The sequence below is a fragment of the Daldinia loculata genome (assembly GCF_022478755.1).
Source record: "Daldinia loculata strain CBS 113971 unplaced genomic scaffold F4817scaffold_58, whole genome shotgun sequence".
In the NCBI taxonomy this organism is placed as follows: Eukaryota; Fungi; Ascomycota; class Sordariomycetes; order Xylariales; family Hypoxylaceae; genus Daldinia; species Daldinia loculata.
The window spans coordinates 148,378-163,729 of record NW_026054912.1 but is presented as its reverse complement, the minus strand read 5'-3'; the positions used below and the strand labels follow the sequence as shown (position 1 = coordinate 163,729).

At 47.8% G+C, this 15,352-nt stretch overlaps 6 protein-coding genes and 1 non-coding gene across 7 annotated transcripts; 4 read left to right on the top strand and 3 right to left on the bottom strand.

Annotated features, from left to right (window-relative positions):
* Window positions 1-486: 486 nt before the first annotated feature.
* On the bottom strand, window positions 487-558 carry F4817DRAFT_t137. Its single transcript has one exon. It is a non-coding gene; the product is annotated as a tRNA-Trp (tRNA).
* A 501-nt stretch (window positions 559-1,059) lies between these two features.
* F4817DRAFT_348347 (Mysoin-binding motif of peroxisomes-domain-containing protein) lies at window positions 1,060-3,755 on the top strand. Its single transcript, XM_049304676.1, has 4 exons — window positions 1,060-1,404; window positions 1,517-2,234; window positions 2,288-2,739; window positions 2,795-3,755. The coding sequence occupies exons 1-4, from the start codon at window positions 1,356-1,358 to the stop codon at window positions 3,430-3,432; spliced, it is 1,857 nt and encodes a 618-aa protein (XP_049155660.1). The 5' UTR covers window positions 1,060-1,355; the 3' UTR covers window positions 3,433-3,755.
* A 184-nt stretch (window positions 3,756-3,939) lies between these two features.
* On the top strand, window positions 3,940-5,474 carry F4817DRAFT_348346 (proliferating cell nuclear antigen). The gene is made up of 4 exons (XM_049304675.1): window positions 3,940-4,255; window positions 4,310-4,739; window positions 4,812-5,101; window positions 5,162-5,474. The coding sequence occupies exons 1-4, from the start codon at window positions 4,214-4,216 to the stop codon at window positions 5,177-5,179; spliced, it is 780 nt and encodes a 259-aa protein (XP_049155659.1). The 5' UTR covers window positions 3,940-4,213; the 3' UTR covers window positions 5,180-5,474.
* Window positions 5,475-5,902: 428 nt separating this feature from the next.
* On the top strand, window positions 5,903-7,440 carry F4817DRAFT_348339 (Ribokinase-like protein). Its single transcript, XM_049304674.1, has 3 exons — window positions 5,903-6,158; window positions 6,234-6,567; window positions 6,702-7,440. The coding sequence occupies exons 1-3, from the start codon at window positions 6,119-6,121 to the stop codon at window positions 7,309-7,311; spliced, it is 984 nt and encodes a 327-aa protein (XP_049155658.1). The 5' UTR covers window positions 5,903-6,118; the 3' UTR covers window positions 7,312-7,440.
* Window positions 7,441-8,568, bottom strand: F4817DRAFT_348338 (dUTPase-like protein). Its single transcript, XM_049304673.1, has one exon. It carries the CDS (start codon window positions 8,410-8,412, stop codon window positions 7,771-7,773), a length of 642 nt encoding a protein of 213 aa, XP_049155657.1. The 5' UTR covers window positions 8,413-8,568; the 3' UTR covers window positions 7,441-7,770.
* A 151-nt stretch (window positions 8,569-8,719) lies between these two features.
* F4817DRAFT_348337 (uncharacterized protein) lies at window positions 8,720-10,260 on the bottom strand. The gene has a single exon (XM_049304672.1). It carries the CDS (start codon window positions 10,108-10,110, stop codon window positions 9,106-9,108), a length of 1,005 nt encoding a protein of 334 aa, XP_049155656.1. The 5' UTR covers window positions 10,111-10,260; the 3' UTR covers window positions 8,720-9,105.
* Window positions 10,261-12,154: 1,894 nt separating this feature from the next.
* Window positions 12,155-13,677, top strand: F4817DRAFT_361152 (uncharacterized protein; the record flags this gene model as incomplete). Its single annotated transcript, XM_049306365.1, has 2 exons — window positions 12,155-12,703; window positions 12,763-13,677. 2 exons carry the CDS (start codon window positions 12,155-12,157, stop codon window positions 13,675-13,677), a joined length of 1,464 nt encoding a protein of 487 aa, XP_049155655.1.
* Between the last annotated feature and the right edge of the window lie 1,675 nt (window positions 13,678-15,352).

Sequence of the window (15,352 nt, the reverse complement as noted above, 5' to 3'; positions counted from 1 at the left end):
AATTCCCATTCTTATCGGAGGAACGGAAAGGACGGGGAAATCTGGAGAAAGTCTACATATGACATTGGCTGAATTAACAGGAGTGTGGCGCCGGGCTTCGTCAACTCACCAGGCGGAGCATAAGCAATCCTGCGGCGGGAAGCAAACACCAAGTAGGATGTCTTTTTAAAGGTCCTCAGAGGAGCATGAACAAGTACATATTCTAATAGCTATTTTCGAGGAGAGCAGCTAGCTTATAGATTGTGAAACGCAATAAGTCCACGGTTAGTTAGCATCACTACTGAATTACAAAAAGACAATTGTATTGCTGAACTGATTCATGTACCTATTGTTTGTTCACTTATGTCACCTGTTGGAAAAGAAAGTTTATAGAAAATGATAACTCCGTAATCTAGATAACAGCATTTATAGATAATACTAGGACACAGCTCCCAGGCCCGTCCGAACAATAATAAAAATTTAAGCAAATTGCAAAAATATAATCAATGACCCCAACCCGATTTGAACGGATAACCTTTCGATCTGGAGTCGAACGCGCTACCGTTGCGCCATGAGGCCGGATGACAGATAAAATTTTTTGCCAAAAAATGATCTATATTGCCGACATTCCAGAGCTTAGCGGGACCATCCGAAAATCATCCTGGGGCTCCATAGTTCGTAATTGGCTACTTCTGAAGGAAATGGAATGATGCTCCTAAATTTACGCTTCCGTCAGATCATTGGTTCATACCGGACCGCAAACGTTTGGCTAAGGCTGACTGCAGACGCTAGACATGCGCAGTGTACGTACGTACATACATGATACATGCAATTCTGCTAGGTTAGTAATTCTGCAGTTCTAAACGTTCCTTCTATGACGAAGCTGCATGTGCACTGAACTGGATACTGCGGACGTTGCTGGATACGGGGGCTCCTATGGGGAAAGCTCAACCCCTGGACGGCCTCTCGGACATTAGGTACTCACTGGGTATCCGTTTGGTACCCGCCTAGTATTCGCGTACTGCTAGGTATACATCTTAGCTACTTGCCTAATTAGATCATTGTGCTACCTTTTAGGGATGTTAATGTTAATCTAGAATGTTAATCTCATGTGTACATGCGAGTCAAATGAACAAAGCACTTGACAAACCTCTTTTCCATTAACTATTCCGTTCCTTTTTACTGTTCCTTTCAGTGACATTGTTCCTTTGCAGCCCCCTCCCCTCCATCTCTTACGTATTCCCTTAGATTCTACCGTCGCTCTTTTTTAATCGAATCAAGCCTTGCTATTTACAGTACGACTAGGTGCACATTGAGCGAATCTCAGCCATCTCGCGCCAGATGGACGCGATCCTTCGTGCGACACTTACAATTACATGGAGACTCACGTAGATGAGGGCACGCCTTTGAGCAACTACCTCGAGGGTATGTATGCCAATTCCGTGTTATACCTTGGCACTTCAATTTCGTCGCTAGAGCATCCCTCCTTTGGCGGCCGAAATGCCCGGAGCTCCCACAGTCCTAATTATAGTTACAGGCACGGGGGAAAGAGAAGAAACTCAGTGGCAGGAACCCGACGACGATAGGAATTATGATACCTCGCCATCATCAAGCCCACCGCGAGAGTTCGCCCCGAGAGGGTTTGCTAAAGTCCGGAAGAGGTTTCGGGAGCATCTCCCTAGACCCCTGCGTATCGATTCCAACAATATCCCATCCCGTCTCAACTTAGACGAGTTCCATAACCATGCCTCCCCTATACTCGATGTGTTACGGCTGTTAGTCGAAGCAGTAACTTCATCTATCGATCATGCTCGATCGATCGGTTTCCTTGAGCGGCTGCGCCTCGCAATCATACAGTCCCAACTTTTAGACAACCCCTTAGTATTAGGCTATCAAGCCTCGGAAGACCCTGCGCTATCGCAACCGGCTGGCGAGCCAAACTTCCATGGGATTACAGTTTCCGGCGCCGTCGCCGCTGTTGTGTTCGGCTTCGGTACGGCATTACTCGTCCGTTGGTTCTCGCTGGAAGGGTTTATGCCAACATGGAGGGGGTCAATAGCTTTCGTTGTGGTAGTGTCTATAACGTCCCTAGTCGCGAGAGCATACATACGAAGGCAGATTTTAAGAAATATCCAGAAGCAAGGACTATTAGAAGCCTCGACATTTTTCTCGCTCTCCCGAGAGTATGACTGCGCAAACAGTGCAGCATTAAACTTCGTGATGGAGGTGGAATTAGTCGCCCGTGGATATCGACTGTAAGTCTATTTTGCTCCTGAATGCTTAGTTTAACTGGCTAATCTATAAATAGGAGCACACCCATCCCCCCTATTAGTCGACTAGAGAATAATGGGCAAAACGTCAAGTGTCTTCAGCTTAGGAAAGCCCTCCGAAACAGCTTGACGGAAGTCATTTCTAAATATTACCAAGTGGCCTTTACGATTTGGGCATTTGCGGAACAGACCGAACTGCTGCAGCTGCAATCCCAGTATCAGTTCACAGTCGCCGATGTGGTGGAAAGGTTTCAGGTGTTTTCAAAAACTGATGCCCAGGATGCCGAGAAGTTGCAGCCTTTAAAAGATGCCGCATTCCTCTTCCACGATATTCGGAAGATGTTTCTGAGCGGCCTGCTTGCTCTTCACACCGTCGGCAACGATTCTGACCGACTTCGTTTTACGACTATATTAGAAGCGTTTGAGGAATTAAACACGGTCACGAAGCAAGCTTATACGCGGGTGAGGGATATCCTGGCTGATAATGACTGTAAGTGAGCTCTACAAATTTCCTTAACTGCTGTTTTCTAATAGTGGAATTATAGTCCCAATTCCCAAAACTCCTCGGAGTCCTGAGACGCCTAGTCATGATCGATGGCGCCACCAAGTCCGCAGATTGAATTCGATGACTATGAATATCCGCAGTGTGCAGGCTAAATTGCATCTTCTACGTGAGGAGTCATCCAAGGCTTTGAACGAGGCTGATGATATTACCGATTTGGGGCCATTGTTCATGGCCCAGTACGAGTCAATCGGGCAAGATCTACGGGATCTAATGGAAGCATGGCAGACAGGAAAGGCTTCGCTAGCGTCTGGTATCGATAGAAATGAGAAACGTCTATCATCTATGGGCTCTACGCTCATGTCTCCCCTAAGCACGATGAGTGGACGGACTATAGCGGAAGAGGATGAAAACAGCCAGGACGAAGGCGTTGCTGACGCATACAAGAAGCTTACTGGAGGATCTTCGCCGCCGTCAGAGCCGGAGCCAGAAGTATTCGAGGCCATATCGATTCCTCGCCCAAAGAGTTTATTCACGCGGGAAGAGAGGATAATTAAGATGAGAGAGGACCGCAAATCTAAAGAAATTGCCAAGGCGAAGGCCGAGGCCCAAAGGGGCATGATGCGAGAGCTGCAAGGAGTATTAGAAAGGAAGCCCGGACTTGGTCGAGTCTCTCTTTGAAATTTTTCGTTAACACTGTATCATTTCGACAAACAGCACCAGTTGGGCCCAAGGCGCGGGTAACGATTAGATTATGAACTGGGTCATCGGTTGCAATATGGCGCATTTGGGATAGAGAGCGATCCGAATCGAAGTTGACTTCGTCATGGCGTTTGCTTTAATTGGGTTTGGGGGGGATTTACTGCATAAGAGAGCTGGTCATCCATACGATCTTTGCCTATAATGTCTTTTCTATGTTGCGAGTACATACACATAAATCAGTCGCCTTGCTAGGCGTATACATAAGGTACATACATAATAAAACCTCACTTGAGAAGACACAATGAAGACTGTTTCGTACGACGTGAGTGCGAGTTAGGGGTACTTCGTACATCACAATGAGAGCTATGGCTGGCCCCTTAAAGATGTTGGTAATTGATTGGCTGATTGGATATGTACCTAGGTACATAGTGTAAGTACCAGACATACCGCTATTACAGGTACCTATAGTTTAAGGTGGGGCGTTCGCGCGTCTGCCTTCAATTAAAGACGCGTCCAACCACTCAACGCGTCTCCGTTCCCGAGCTTATCCCACTAATTTCTAGAATTGTATTTCTTGCCAAATATTCTTCAGCATAACCAATTTTAGGGTACCTTCTCGACAACAACCTCAGTTACGAACAATTCTTACGGCAGTAATCACATCTCGAGTCTTCCTTTTACCGATCTATATTCGTCGCTCCCAGATACCCAACTTTATTAACACCCTATTTTATTATCTTTCTGTCTAAAATTAATCACCATGTTAGAGGCACGACTCGAGCAGGCCCAGATCCTGAAGAAGGTCTGTCTACCCAATTGTGTAGTTTCTACTATCAATCAAGCTGACAGATTATAGGTGGTCGATTCCATCAAGGATCTGGTGCAGGATTGCAACTTCGACTGCAATGACTCGGGCATCGCGCTGCAGGCCATGGACAACTCCCACGTCGCCCTTGTGTCGATGATGCTGAAGGCCGAAGGCTTCTCCCCTTACCGCTGCGACCGCAACATTGCCCTCGGCGTAAACCTCGTCTCCCTCACGAAAGTTCTACGTGCAGCACAGAACGAAGATATCCTCACATTAAAGGCTGAAGATGCGCCCGATTCCCTCAATCTCGTCTTCGAGAGCAGCGAGAACGACCGTATCAGCGAATACGACTTGAAGCTCATGGATATCGACCAGGAGCACTTGGGTATTCCCGAGACGGAGTATGCTGCGACTATCTCTATGCCCTCGTCTGAGTTTAGACGTATCTGCACGGATTTGATGGCCATGTCTGAATCTGGTAAGTAGCAGTTATGCTCTTCTCTCGATTAGAGCTACGTATTGTGAAGAGAATATGGCTGACGCGTATAAGTGACGATTGATGCTACCAAGGACGGAGTCAAATTCTCCTGCAACGGTGACATCGGCAACGGTGCTGTTACCCTCCGAAGCCACCAGAACGTCGACAAGCCCGAACTGAACATCGACATCGAGCTCACCGAGCCGGTCGGCCTCACTTTCTCCCTCAAGTATCTAGTCAACTTCTGCAAAGCCCAGGCTCTATCCACTACCGTCAAGATCTGCTTATCCAACGAGGTGCCCCTTCTAGTGGAGTATGGACTGGCCGGCAGCAGTTACCTGAGGTTCTACCTCGCTCCCAAGGTATGTGATACCACGAGCCCTGATGCTATATCTGACACGTTACTAACAATGAACTTATAGATTGGTGACGAAGAGTAAGAAATTAAGCAAGACAGAAGCTAATGAGAACTACGAATATACCACGTCGATATTTGGAGGTGGTAGACTACCACGAGACTTGCGATGGAATTTCTCGTGCTCTACGAAATGGATACGAATGAATACCGTATACAAAATGTCAATTGCATTATTAGTATAGGGCTTCTTGGACGGCATTAGCTTTAGATGCAGTATCAATCCATAGCTTGCGAGGCGATTAAGGACGAGATAGGCAGATTAATGGGCTTTATAGCCCTAATATAAATTCATTTTCTTACCCAACATGGGGCTAGAACATTGAAGTTAGCTCGTGCTAGTATTGAAGTTACAATACTGAAATAGATTAGATGTACATACCTCACGTACACCATCTGCGGTGACAGGTGACAGGGACTGCAGGGAGCAACTCAAAGAAGCTTAGTGCGGGGCTATCCGTCATGGCGGGGCACTTCGACAATCGTAGAACTCAGCTTTTCAATGGTCACTTATCGGAAGAGAGTCATGCGCCTTATTGTCCTCGGCACTCGGCGGAGGTTATATTATTATCATGGCTTCCGTCTGAATCCTCCGCTCTTTCCCTGATGCTTACTCTTTTGAACGGCCTTGTGGAACGTAACCAAATACTCGACTTCCTCTAATACACTTACACAATTCACATCGTCACCTTCCTACCAACCAACCGTCCGCATGAGTGCCGAACCACCGTTCGTCCCAGAGACGAGCGTCTTAGCCGTCGCCAGCCATGTAGGGAAAAGCCAATGCTTCTAGCAGTCAGTTTCCTATTTTCTAGTAGCTAATATCCCTTTTTGAAGGTTGTCTCGGGGTGAGAGTTTTAGATTTACCTATACTACCAAGTTCGTCGACGACCCTTCCGTTAACACCAGATTTCCGTTGGATAGGAACGTAGGCAATAAGATCGCCGTATTTGCGCTACAGTCTATGGGCTGCGATGTCTCTGCTATGAATACCGTGCAGTTCAGTACGTACATACTTGTTAATCAGTATCCCATAGTCGAGTATACTGTGTTTTCTAACATGAGTGTCAAATGCAAAGGCAACCATACGGGTTATAAGCAATGGAAGGGCACGCGCGTGTCAGCGCAGGAGATCACGGATCTGTGGGAAGGTCTCAAGCAGTCATACCTCGATAACTTCGATATGATGCTCTCGGGGTACGTTCCCGGGGCAGCCGCCGTCGAGGCAGTCGGAAACATCGGAAAGGAGCTCAAGCACAAGTCGAAGACCCAAAAACCAGGAAGCTTCTTCTGGGTGCTAGATCCGGTAATGGGTGACAATGGCCGCCTATATGTCGCGGAGGATGTCGTCCCTGCGTATAAGAACCTGATACAATATGCCGATCTTATCTTACCCAATCAGTTCGAAGCTGAGTAAGTCCATTGCCTTTCATATGTACATTTCTTTCCTAGGTAGACAGATGAAGGTCTTGGTAAATTTACGTCTGGGAAATGGCAGTTGAGAAAGGAGTGGGTGTATGTTAGCTAACAAGCCCCTTTTTCGGTAGACTCCTTTCCGGCGTGAAGATTACCGATTTTGCCTCTCTTGAGAATGCGATTCGAGTTCTACATCAAGACTTCGGCGTCCCTCATATCGTTATTACATCCGTGTCCTTACCGTCCGTCAACTCATCTCCTTCTACGGAGACAACCCGTACCATGTCAGTCGTGGGTTCGACCATGACTTCGGACCGACAGCCACGGCTGTTCAGGATCACGTTCCCAGTGTTTGAGTGCTACTTCAGCGGAACAGGGGACATGTTCGCGGCGCTGATGGTAGCCCGCATCCGCGAGGCGGTAACCAACTACGACAAGCAGAGCAACGGGAATGGAAACGGACCCCTAGTGGAAAAGCTCTCATGGCTTAGTCCCGACGACGTTGATGCTCTGGACCTGCCGCTCGCGAGAGCGGCAGAGAAGGTCCTGGCTAGCATGCACGAGGTTTTAGATCGTACGTGTGCGAGCTTAACGGCCGAGATGGCAGAGAAGCAGAAAGACAAAAATCTAGACGAGAAGGCACTACATCTTATAAAGTCGAGGGCTTCTGAACTGAAGCTCGCGAGAAATCTAGGGAGTCTACGTAACCCCAAGGTGGAATACCGCGCGGAAAAGATGTAAATAAACTTCGGTATTGTATTGAGAAAAGAGGCCAGGCTAGATTTGTGGCATGTAGGCATTAGGCTACCTATACTACACCATAGAATAGAAATGTCACTAGATATCACTAGAAATAGGATTGAATAGGGTTGTGCTGTAAAAGATTCGTTGTCTGGTTTGAAGATGTGGGTTTTAGAATGTTTGTTGTAGAATTTATATTCATGCCCATCATATCTCATCCTCTATACATGGATGAGCTAGGCCTCTCCTTCCCCTTTGAAAGAGTCTACCTTAGGTACATATCTATGTATATCCCATCTATTTGATTGGCTAATCAGTTGACTGGCGAGCTCAACCAGATTGCCAGTGGCCGTCTATCAGTACCGTCTAAGTCTTCTTTCGTATACCCATCGTATGTGTATCATACCAAGCACACCGTACCCCTCCATACTCCAACCCCAAGCAACAACATCAACATCCTTAATTCGTCCCCGTGCTCCCAAACCCCCCCGCCCCCCGCACACTCTCCTCCAGCTCCTGCACCTCCAGCACCTCGGGCGTGTAAATCCGCTCGACCACGAGCTGGGCGACGCGGTCGCCCTCGGCGACAGCGAAATCCACGTCCGAGTGGTTGAACAGCAGGACCTTGACCTGGCCGCGGTAGTCGGCGTCGATGACGCCGGCGCCCGTGTCGATGAAGTGCTTGGCGGCTAGGCCGGAGCGCGGGGCTATGCGGCCGTAGGTGCCGGCGGGGACGGCGATGGCTATGTCGGTGTCGACTAGGGCTTTGCCGCGGGAGGGGATGGTGGTGGGGCGGGCGGCGTAGAGGTCGTAGCCGGCGGAGAAGGGGCTCCCGCGGGTGGGGAGTTTGGCGGCTGGGGAGAGTTTTTTGATTAGGAGGGGGGGGGATTGGTTGAGGTTGGGGACGGGGGGGAGGGTTGTGGTTGTGGTGGTGTTGGTGTTGGTGTTGGAAGACATTGTTTCGGCGGTGGTGGTGGTGGTGCTGCCGGTGTTGCTGGTGGTTGTCGTAGCTGTGGTTGTGGGAGTAGGAGTAGAAGTGGTTTTGACTCTTTTCGCGGGCGGTGAGGTTGGTGGTGATGTTATGGATGCAGTAGTGGTCATAGTCTTGGGACTTTAATAAAGTAATAAAGTAGATAATTTAGAAGGAGAAGTCTATGCAATGTTTGCTTGAACTGCGTATGTAGTTTGGCAATTGGGTTTGTGGGAATCGGGTTGTAGCAGTTGCGGTGAAGAAATATTTACAACTGCAGCGGAAAGTGGGATATACTTACCACGTAGCGGTGGGACGCGGGTGCGGCGACGCGTTGAGGGGCGTTTAGGGAAGGGGATTTGATGCTAATTGGCCAATGGCTACCTAGACAGCGTACTGTACCTAGTGTATAGGTTGGATCAGGATGCCAAGAATTTACATGTATGTACCCTAGGTACCTAGGTATCTCCGTAGGTGCTGTCAACCGTGATACATCATTCTTCGTTTCCACCATCTTGGAATCGTAGATATATCACAAATGGGAAAACGCGGAGGTGCATTGTTCTAAATTTGTCTTCGGTGTTCGTGTAGAATAATGGTAGTCCTTAAGACGCCACCTAAGTTGATCTTTTAGGGCTCTCCTTTTCGAACCGAGTAATTGAACTTAAACCCTCTAATCTTTACATGTGTAGTTATTGAGCTTAATTATAGAGAATACGCCTCCTAGCTTAGTTTAATAGCTATATGTGAGGTAGTCTGTGCGGTGTCTTGCATTTGTATGTACATGAGTAAATCGTGAAACCGGAGGCGAAAGCTTGGGCATGTTATTCATCCAAGTCTTTACCAAAGTCGATTAGCCGGAGCTTCGTAGAGTCTCTAGGGTGAAACTGCGCAACTTTAGACCTGACTAGGAACCTTGCAGCTGCTGTCTCCCTAGGAAGCTGGACGTAGGCAGCTGAACTATCACCGTCGGACTGTGCTAAGGCGTTGAGTAGTTCCTCTGTTAAGGTGCGCATCTCCTCACCCGCGGCCGCGGCTTCATCCCGGCTGCCCGCCTTAGCTCTCTCTGTTGGCTCGCCATCCTCTCGTATACCCCATATCTCGTCGATGCGTCTTTGTCGTTTATCCTCATCGGGATTCTCCTTTGCCTTTTTCAGTTTGCCCTGAGAGCTAAATCCTGCAGCAAGATCAGACCCATCGATATCCATGATATCGCCAACAACAGGGCCTCCGAGCTCTTCGGCGGCAAGCATTCCCGCAAGATGCTCATCGATAAACTTCCTCAGCGCTTTAAGAAGCTTAGAAGTTTCCTTATCGTAGTACCTTTTCTTTTGCTTCAGCTCGTTTATCCGTTCTGCAGCTATGTCCTCCGGTCCCATCTCCATTCGACTTTCCAAGCCATCTCGCAGCGATTGTATGCGATTGCGCAAACTCTGCGGAAGGGCTTTCTGATCTTCGAGATTGGACTTCTCCACCTCGAGTCGTCGCTTAGTCTTCTCAACCGAATCTTTATGAGAGGCTAAATAGGCCTTTGTCTCCTCCACAGTCTGGTGGGTTTTGCGGAGTGCTAGAAGAGCGGGCAATACAGATTCCGGAAATGGAAGGAATGGTGTTTGCGATGCCAACTCATCGTAAGCTACCTTCATGATATCCCACGGCGCTGTTGGCGGGTAAGACTGGCTTGTGCGATGCGCACTTGGAGTAGCGCGCAGCTCATTTAGCGCGGCCTCATGCTCTCTGACTCTCTCCTGAAGCTCCCGCACCGTAGCTTGGAGATGGGACGTGTGAAACAGATCTGAGTCGTCGCTAAGACGCGCTCCGCTATCCATTTCTTCGTTGAAGTATTTGATGATTCAGTATGCCAAGACAGAGCCTCTAATATATTGGGAAACTATACTTGGAGCAGGATAAAATGCGGTTGATGTCTTGCAGCTTGCAGTTCGTAATAGGCGTGTGTAGGTATATTTCCATATTGCAGAAAATATGCAGCTAGCAGTGTCCAGCTAAGAGCATGGGTTCAAGGGGATGCCAAGAAATGCAACGCAGGCCAAGTGCCGATGGATCTGCGGCACAAACAATCCTGAAGCAGCTCTGATTGATTAATACTAATTCTAACGAATATACTAGCTACGTGCAATATATTAGTATAATATCTTGGGAAAAGCTTTTTTAACTTAACAATATACAATTGACATTAATGAATTCTTTTATAATAAAAACTTAAACTAGAATTGACAGGTTTAAACTTCCGAGATAGATAATAGTAAAAATAGTAAGAAAACTACACACTAAAAGGAATTGGCACTAATGTTCCTGGTGTACACGGTGTGTTGTACGACATAACATACGTACATATGTATGTACAGTAGGCTGTAGCAGAGTGAGATAGCCGGAATGAGAATAACATACTTTGTTGATGTACAAGAAAATTAGCGAACAAACACGATAATAAAAAGTACACTACAGAATATACATGTGTAGGTACCCAACATACTGACGAGGCTGATGAATAGGTACCATATTAGGTAAAAAAGGCTCACCGTAATATGTAGCAGAGTGCAAAGTGCAGAGTGCAGAGTGCAGAAGCGAAGCTGAATTCAAAGACGCACAGTACATAGCACTAGAGCCAATTAGGTGGGAATCCATGACGCTTGGACGTTACCTCCCTAAGATTTTTGTGTGGAGGAGCCCCATTAGTTACATAGGTACCTAAGGCAAGTACCTTTTGCAAAAGCAGCAAAGCAGCCGTGCCCACTGTCGGTAAGTTAGATCTTTCTTGCATTCGAGTGAGACAACCTTTATGTAGACAACCTCCAACCTACAACACGCATCTTGCCTCCTTCAATTCAATCTTTATCCTCCCCCCCCCTTTCCGTCCTTCTTCGCAAGACGTATCACCCCCCTATCGCCTGCGTTGCGAACTTAGCACTGCACCTGTTTTTTTCCTGCCCCTTCCCCCCCCCCTTCTATTACTATATTTTACGTTTAATTCCCCCATCGTCCCGCCTTCTCCCCCCTTGTTGAGGCTTGTTGAGGTAGTTCGCAATCAAGCTTCTCTTAAAAAGAGACAACAAGCGTCTATCGCTTATAAAAGCCTCCTTTACTGCACCTATCCGCAGCAGGAGGTGATTTTTATAATCGCTTTGGCGCATCTCAGTTCGCCTCGAGACCCCAAACGCGACGCGGGTCAACCTGTCCTCCACCGCCCTATCAAAGGTATTACCTGCTGGAGAGGCAGTTTCTTCTCAGAAAAGGTGCAGGCGTAAGAAAGCTTAAGAAAAGGAAATCGGCATCGAGATATTATCTGCCTAAGGTGTTTCCTGTTTGACGGAGTAAAAGGTTTGAGAACTGACTACGTCTCTGATCCTGCCACTTCTTTCCAATCCACCACTCCTACTTCGTCTACTTCGTCCGTCCTTCCATACTCTACCGCCGACTTGATCACCACATATTCGTCTTGGTCAAGCTAGCAATCCTCTACCTCCATCAAATCGCCCTCAGCTACCGTCAGGTCATCACCATTCTCGTCCTACCAATATTCCGCCTTGCAACACGAGCGTCCAGGTCCCAGCCGGATCTCTCATATCACTCTTCTCGTTATTCCTGTCGTCACCTAACCTGACGATTCCGATCTCGTTCCATCATCGACCCTACCTTTCAAGTCCGACCTGACCTCTAGATCCCGCATACAAATATTCATCAACTTGAGGGTACTTGAGCCATATCACGTCCCGAACCACTGCACCTGCACGTTTTCCTTCGAAAACCCTCAAGGTGTAAATAAAAAAGAAGTCGATAATTCAATCTCAATTCGACCGTCTAAAACGGCCTACCGTAGCGTCCGCTCAAGAGTGAACAAGTTCATAGAACAATATGTCTGCCTCGCCTTCTCACCCTACTAATCCGGCTAAACGCCCTCTGGAGGATGCCTCCTCTCCTTCCCGGGGCAATGATCAACCCGAAGCCAAACGGCCTGCCCTTGACAAAGTCATCAACAACGGAGATAATGACAAGGATATTGAGCTTCCTGAGAGCAATGGTGATGGTGTCTCGGTACCGACTGGAACTAATGGCACAGCCAAGCCCGAGGATACCAATCAGGACAAGGCTGAAATCAAAGATGACCAGGGCGATACTGTCGTACCTGATGTTGAGGAAGCCAAGTCCGCTGTAGACGCCGCAGTTTCCGGTCCTACAGGCGTGTCCGGTGCCGCCGCGACCAACACTCACGATGAGACTACATGGATTCATATCCGTGCTGTCATCTCCAGCCCTGAAGCTGCTACCATCATTGGTAAAGGTGGCGAAAACGTTTCTAATATCCGGAAGCTATCTAGTGCCAAGTGTACCGTTAGTGATTACCAAAAGGGCGCTGTAGAACGAATACTTACTGTTAGCGGAGCTGTTGAGGCTGTGGCCAAGGTATTTAACCAACCACTAATCTTGTATCATTTCTAAACCCCCGCTAACATTGCCTTTAGGCGTTCGGTTTGATTATCCGGACCTTGAACAACGAGCCTCTGACGGAGAAATCCAACGCTCAGTCCAAGACATATCCTCTTCGACTACTCATCCCTCATGTGCTTATCGGGTCCATTATCGGGAAAGGCGGTGCCCGCATTCGTGAGATTCAAGATGCTTCAGGAGCGCGGCTCAATGCCTCTGACTCGTGCCTACCGCTATCTAGCGAGCGTTCCCTCGTAGTCATGGGCGTAGCTGACGCTGTTCATATTGCTACTTATTATGTAGGAAGCACGCTCCTCCAGCAACTTAACGAACGCTTCGGCGGCCCCGCCGCGTCGGCCTATGCCACTCGGAGTGGCGGTCCCACCGGCGTCGTGCCCGGAGGAATGCAAGTGGTTCCGTACTGCCCTCAACCCGCTGGCGGCAACTTTGGTCATCGCGAAAACTACGGTCGACGACCCGATCCCCGAGCCCATCACATGCCGCCGGCGCCGTATACGCAACCCTACCACCCGCACGCGGCCACGCCGCAACCTAACCCGAGTGTGCCGATGCACTACGCACCCCAGGCAGCTGGATATGGTGCCGCACCGCACATACCGCCTCACCACGCTCCTCATGTGGGTGGCCCCCATCCTCACGGCGGTCCTCCAACTCAGCCAATGCACGGCGCTGCTATCGCAGGAGCGCCAATGACCCAACAGATCTACATTCCCAACGACATGGTTGGTGCCATCATTGGTAAGGGTGGTCAAAAAATCAATGAGATTCGGACAATTAGCGGCAGCGTGATTAAGATCAACGAGCCGCAAGATAATAGTAATGAGCGGCTAGTAACAATCACGGGAACCGAAGAATGTAACAGGATGGCACTGTACATGCTCTATTCTCGACTGGGTGAGACACCTAAAGCACCACGTGGCCGCGCGTAACAACCGTCAACAGCACTAATCATAACCATGGCGAGCAGAGAGCGAAAAGCACCGTATCTAACGATTTATAAAAAAATTATCCCGCCGGCTCTCAGCGTCGTTCTCGAGTTTTTCTTGTCGCATGGGGGCATTTTGTGTTTCAGCACATCGCGTTCATTATTATCTGGTTCAGAACCTCTTTGATGCATCGCCCCGGGGAGGAGGAAGGTCACAGGAGAAGGTGGCGTACATGGCTGGGTTGCTGGTAGCTTCATGTGATTTTTAGGTAGTTGGGCAATCAGATCTTGGTCTTAAAAGCGGTAGTTCCGCTTGATAGCGGCAGGCGGACGGACGTTAGCGAGATGATAAGCTATCACATCTCATACGATCTCTGCGTCTTTACTGGCAGATAACAAATATATGCTCTTCGAATGGCTACTCAGTCGTCCTATACCTCACGTGCCTTGTTACCCCTTAATATCATTGTCGTTATGAGTCCATGAGTTCTATATCCATGGCGTGATGGTAGTATATGTTAGCCTAGTTACGTTCGGTAGGAGAAATGTGCCAGTTCCAGATCAGTCTTTTCAAATGATTAATATCGGTACTACCATTCTCTTACGAAGACTCCTCGTGGTTTAGGGGTTTGATCAAACATGAAATTAAGTATGCATAGACGTAGGCAAGTAAGTGCTGGCTGGCTAATCGGTGAGGAGAATGTTGAGACGATACGACGATTAGCATTTCCGTTGTCTATGGCATCCGATCCAAGGAGTCTCTTAGGTGCCATGATTAGCAGATAACAAGTTACGATTATCGAAGAATTTTTCCGAATTCTAAACTGGACCATGAGCATTTGATATGTGATATGTTCGACAAGTTTTACATGAAGGGCAAGTTGAGATGAATATAGACTATAAGCTACACCGGCAGCAAAAAAAGCATTGCAAAGGCTTTCGAGCAGAAGTAATGCTAGGAATTAGTCTGTCTAGACTGACGGGTAAGTTGCTTAGCTACTTGGAATTGACTCGCTCATAATGGGCAGTGAATAACTTCTGGATATGCTATATAGTTATCCTTTTCCTTAGGTATGGGTATTTCCCGAGGATTGTCATGGGAATATCGCTTTTTAGGTAACCCTGCCTATTTATATCACAGGAGTATTAGATTTTGATAGAACACCCCCCCCAGATGGTAAGGCCTGCTAGGTCAAAACCATCATGGAGATGAGGGCTTTTAGGTCATTATTAGACGCTCACGTGCACGCGCGAATGAAATGTCAGGTACTTTTCCATTATTGACATGAATAAATTTACATATCTAGTCATTAGTAAACCCTCGTTCCCTAAAGGCGACTCGACCGAACTTATATATGTTAACCTAGTATAAAAGGTTGGCATTAGACACTCGTGAGTTAACTGTTACGTGGACGAGTAATGGGATCCTAAGATATATCAATCCGAGTCCCGACATTTACATCGTATACGCCATCTAGTTCCAGTAGGTCTAGCAGAATGTCTACCTACCCGAGGAACTTAATCAATGCTTGATAAAGTAATATGTGTTGTTCGTACGTAAGTCTATATAATGCGAATTGTGTCACGTGTGATGTTAACTGTCATGGGCATGGATGAACCGACCTCGAGTAGGTTGGTTTCGAATAGAAATAATACTTTGTTCCAAATAAAGGAGATGC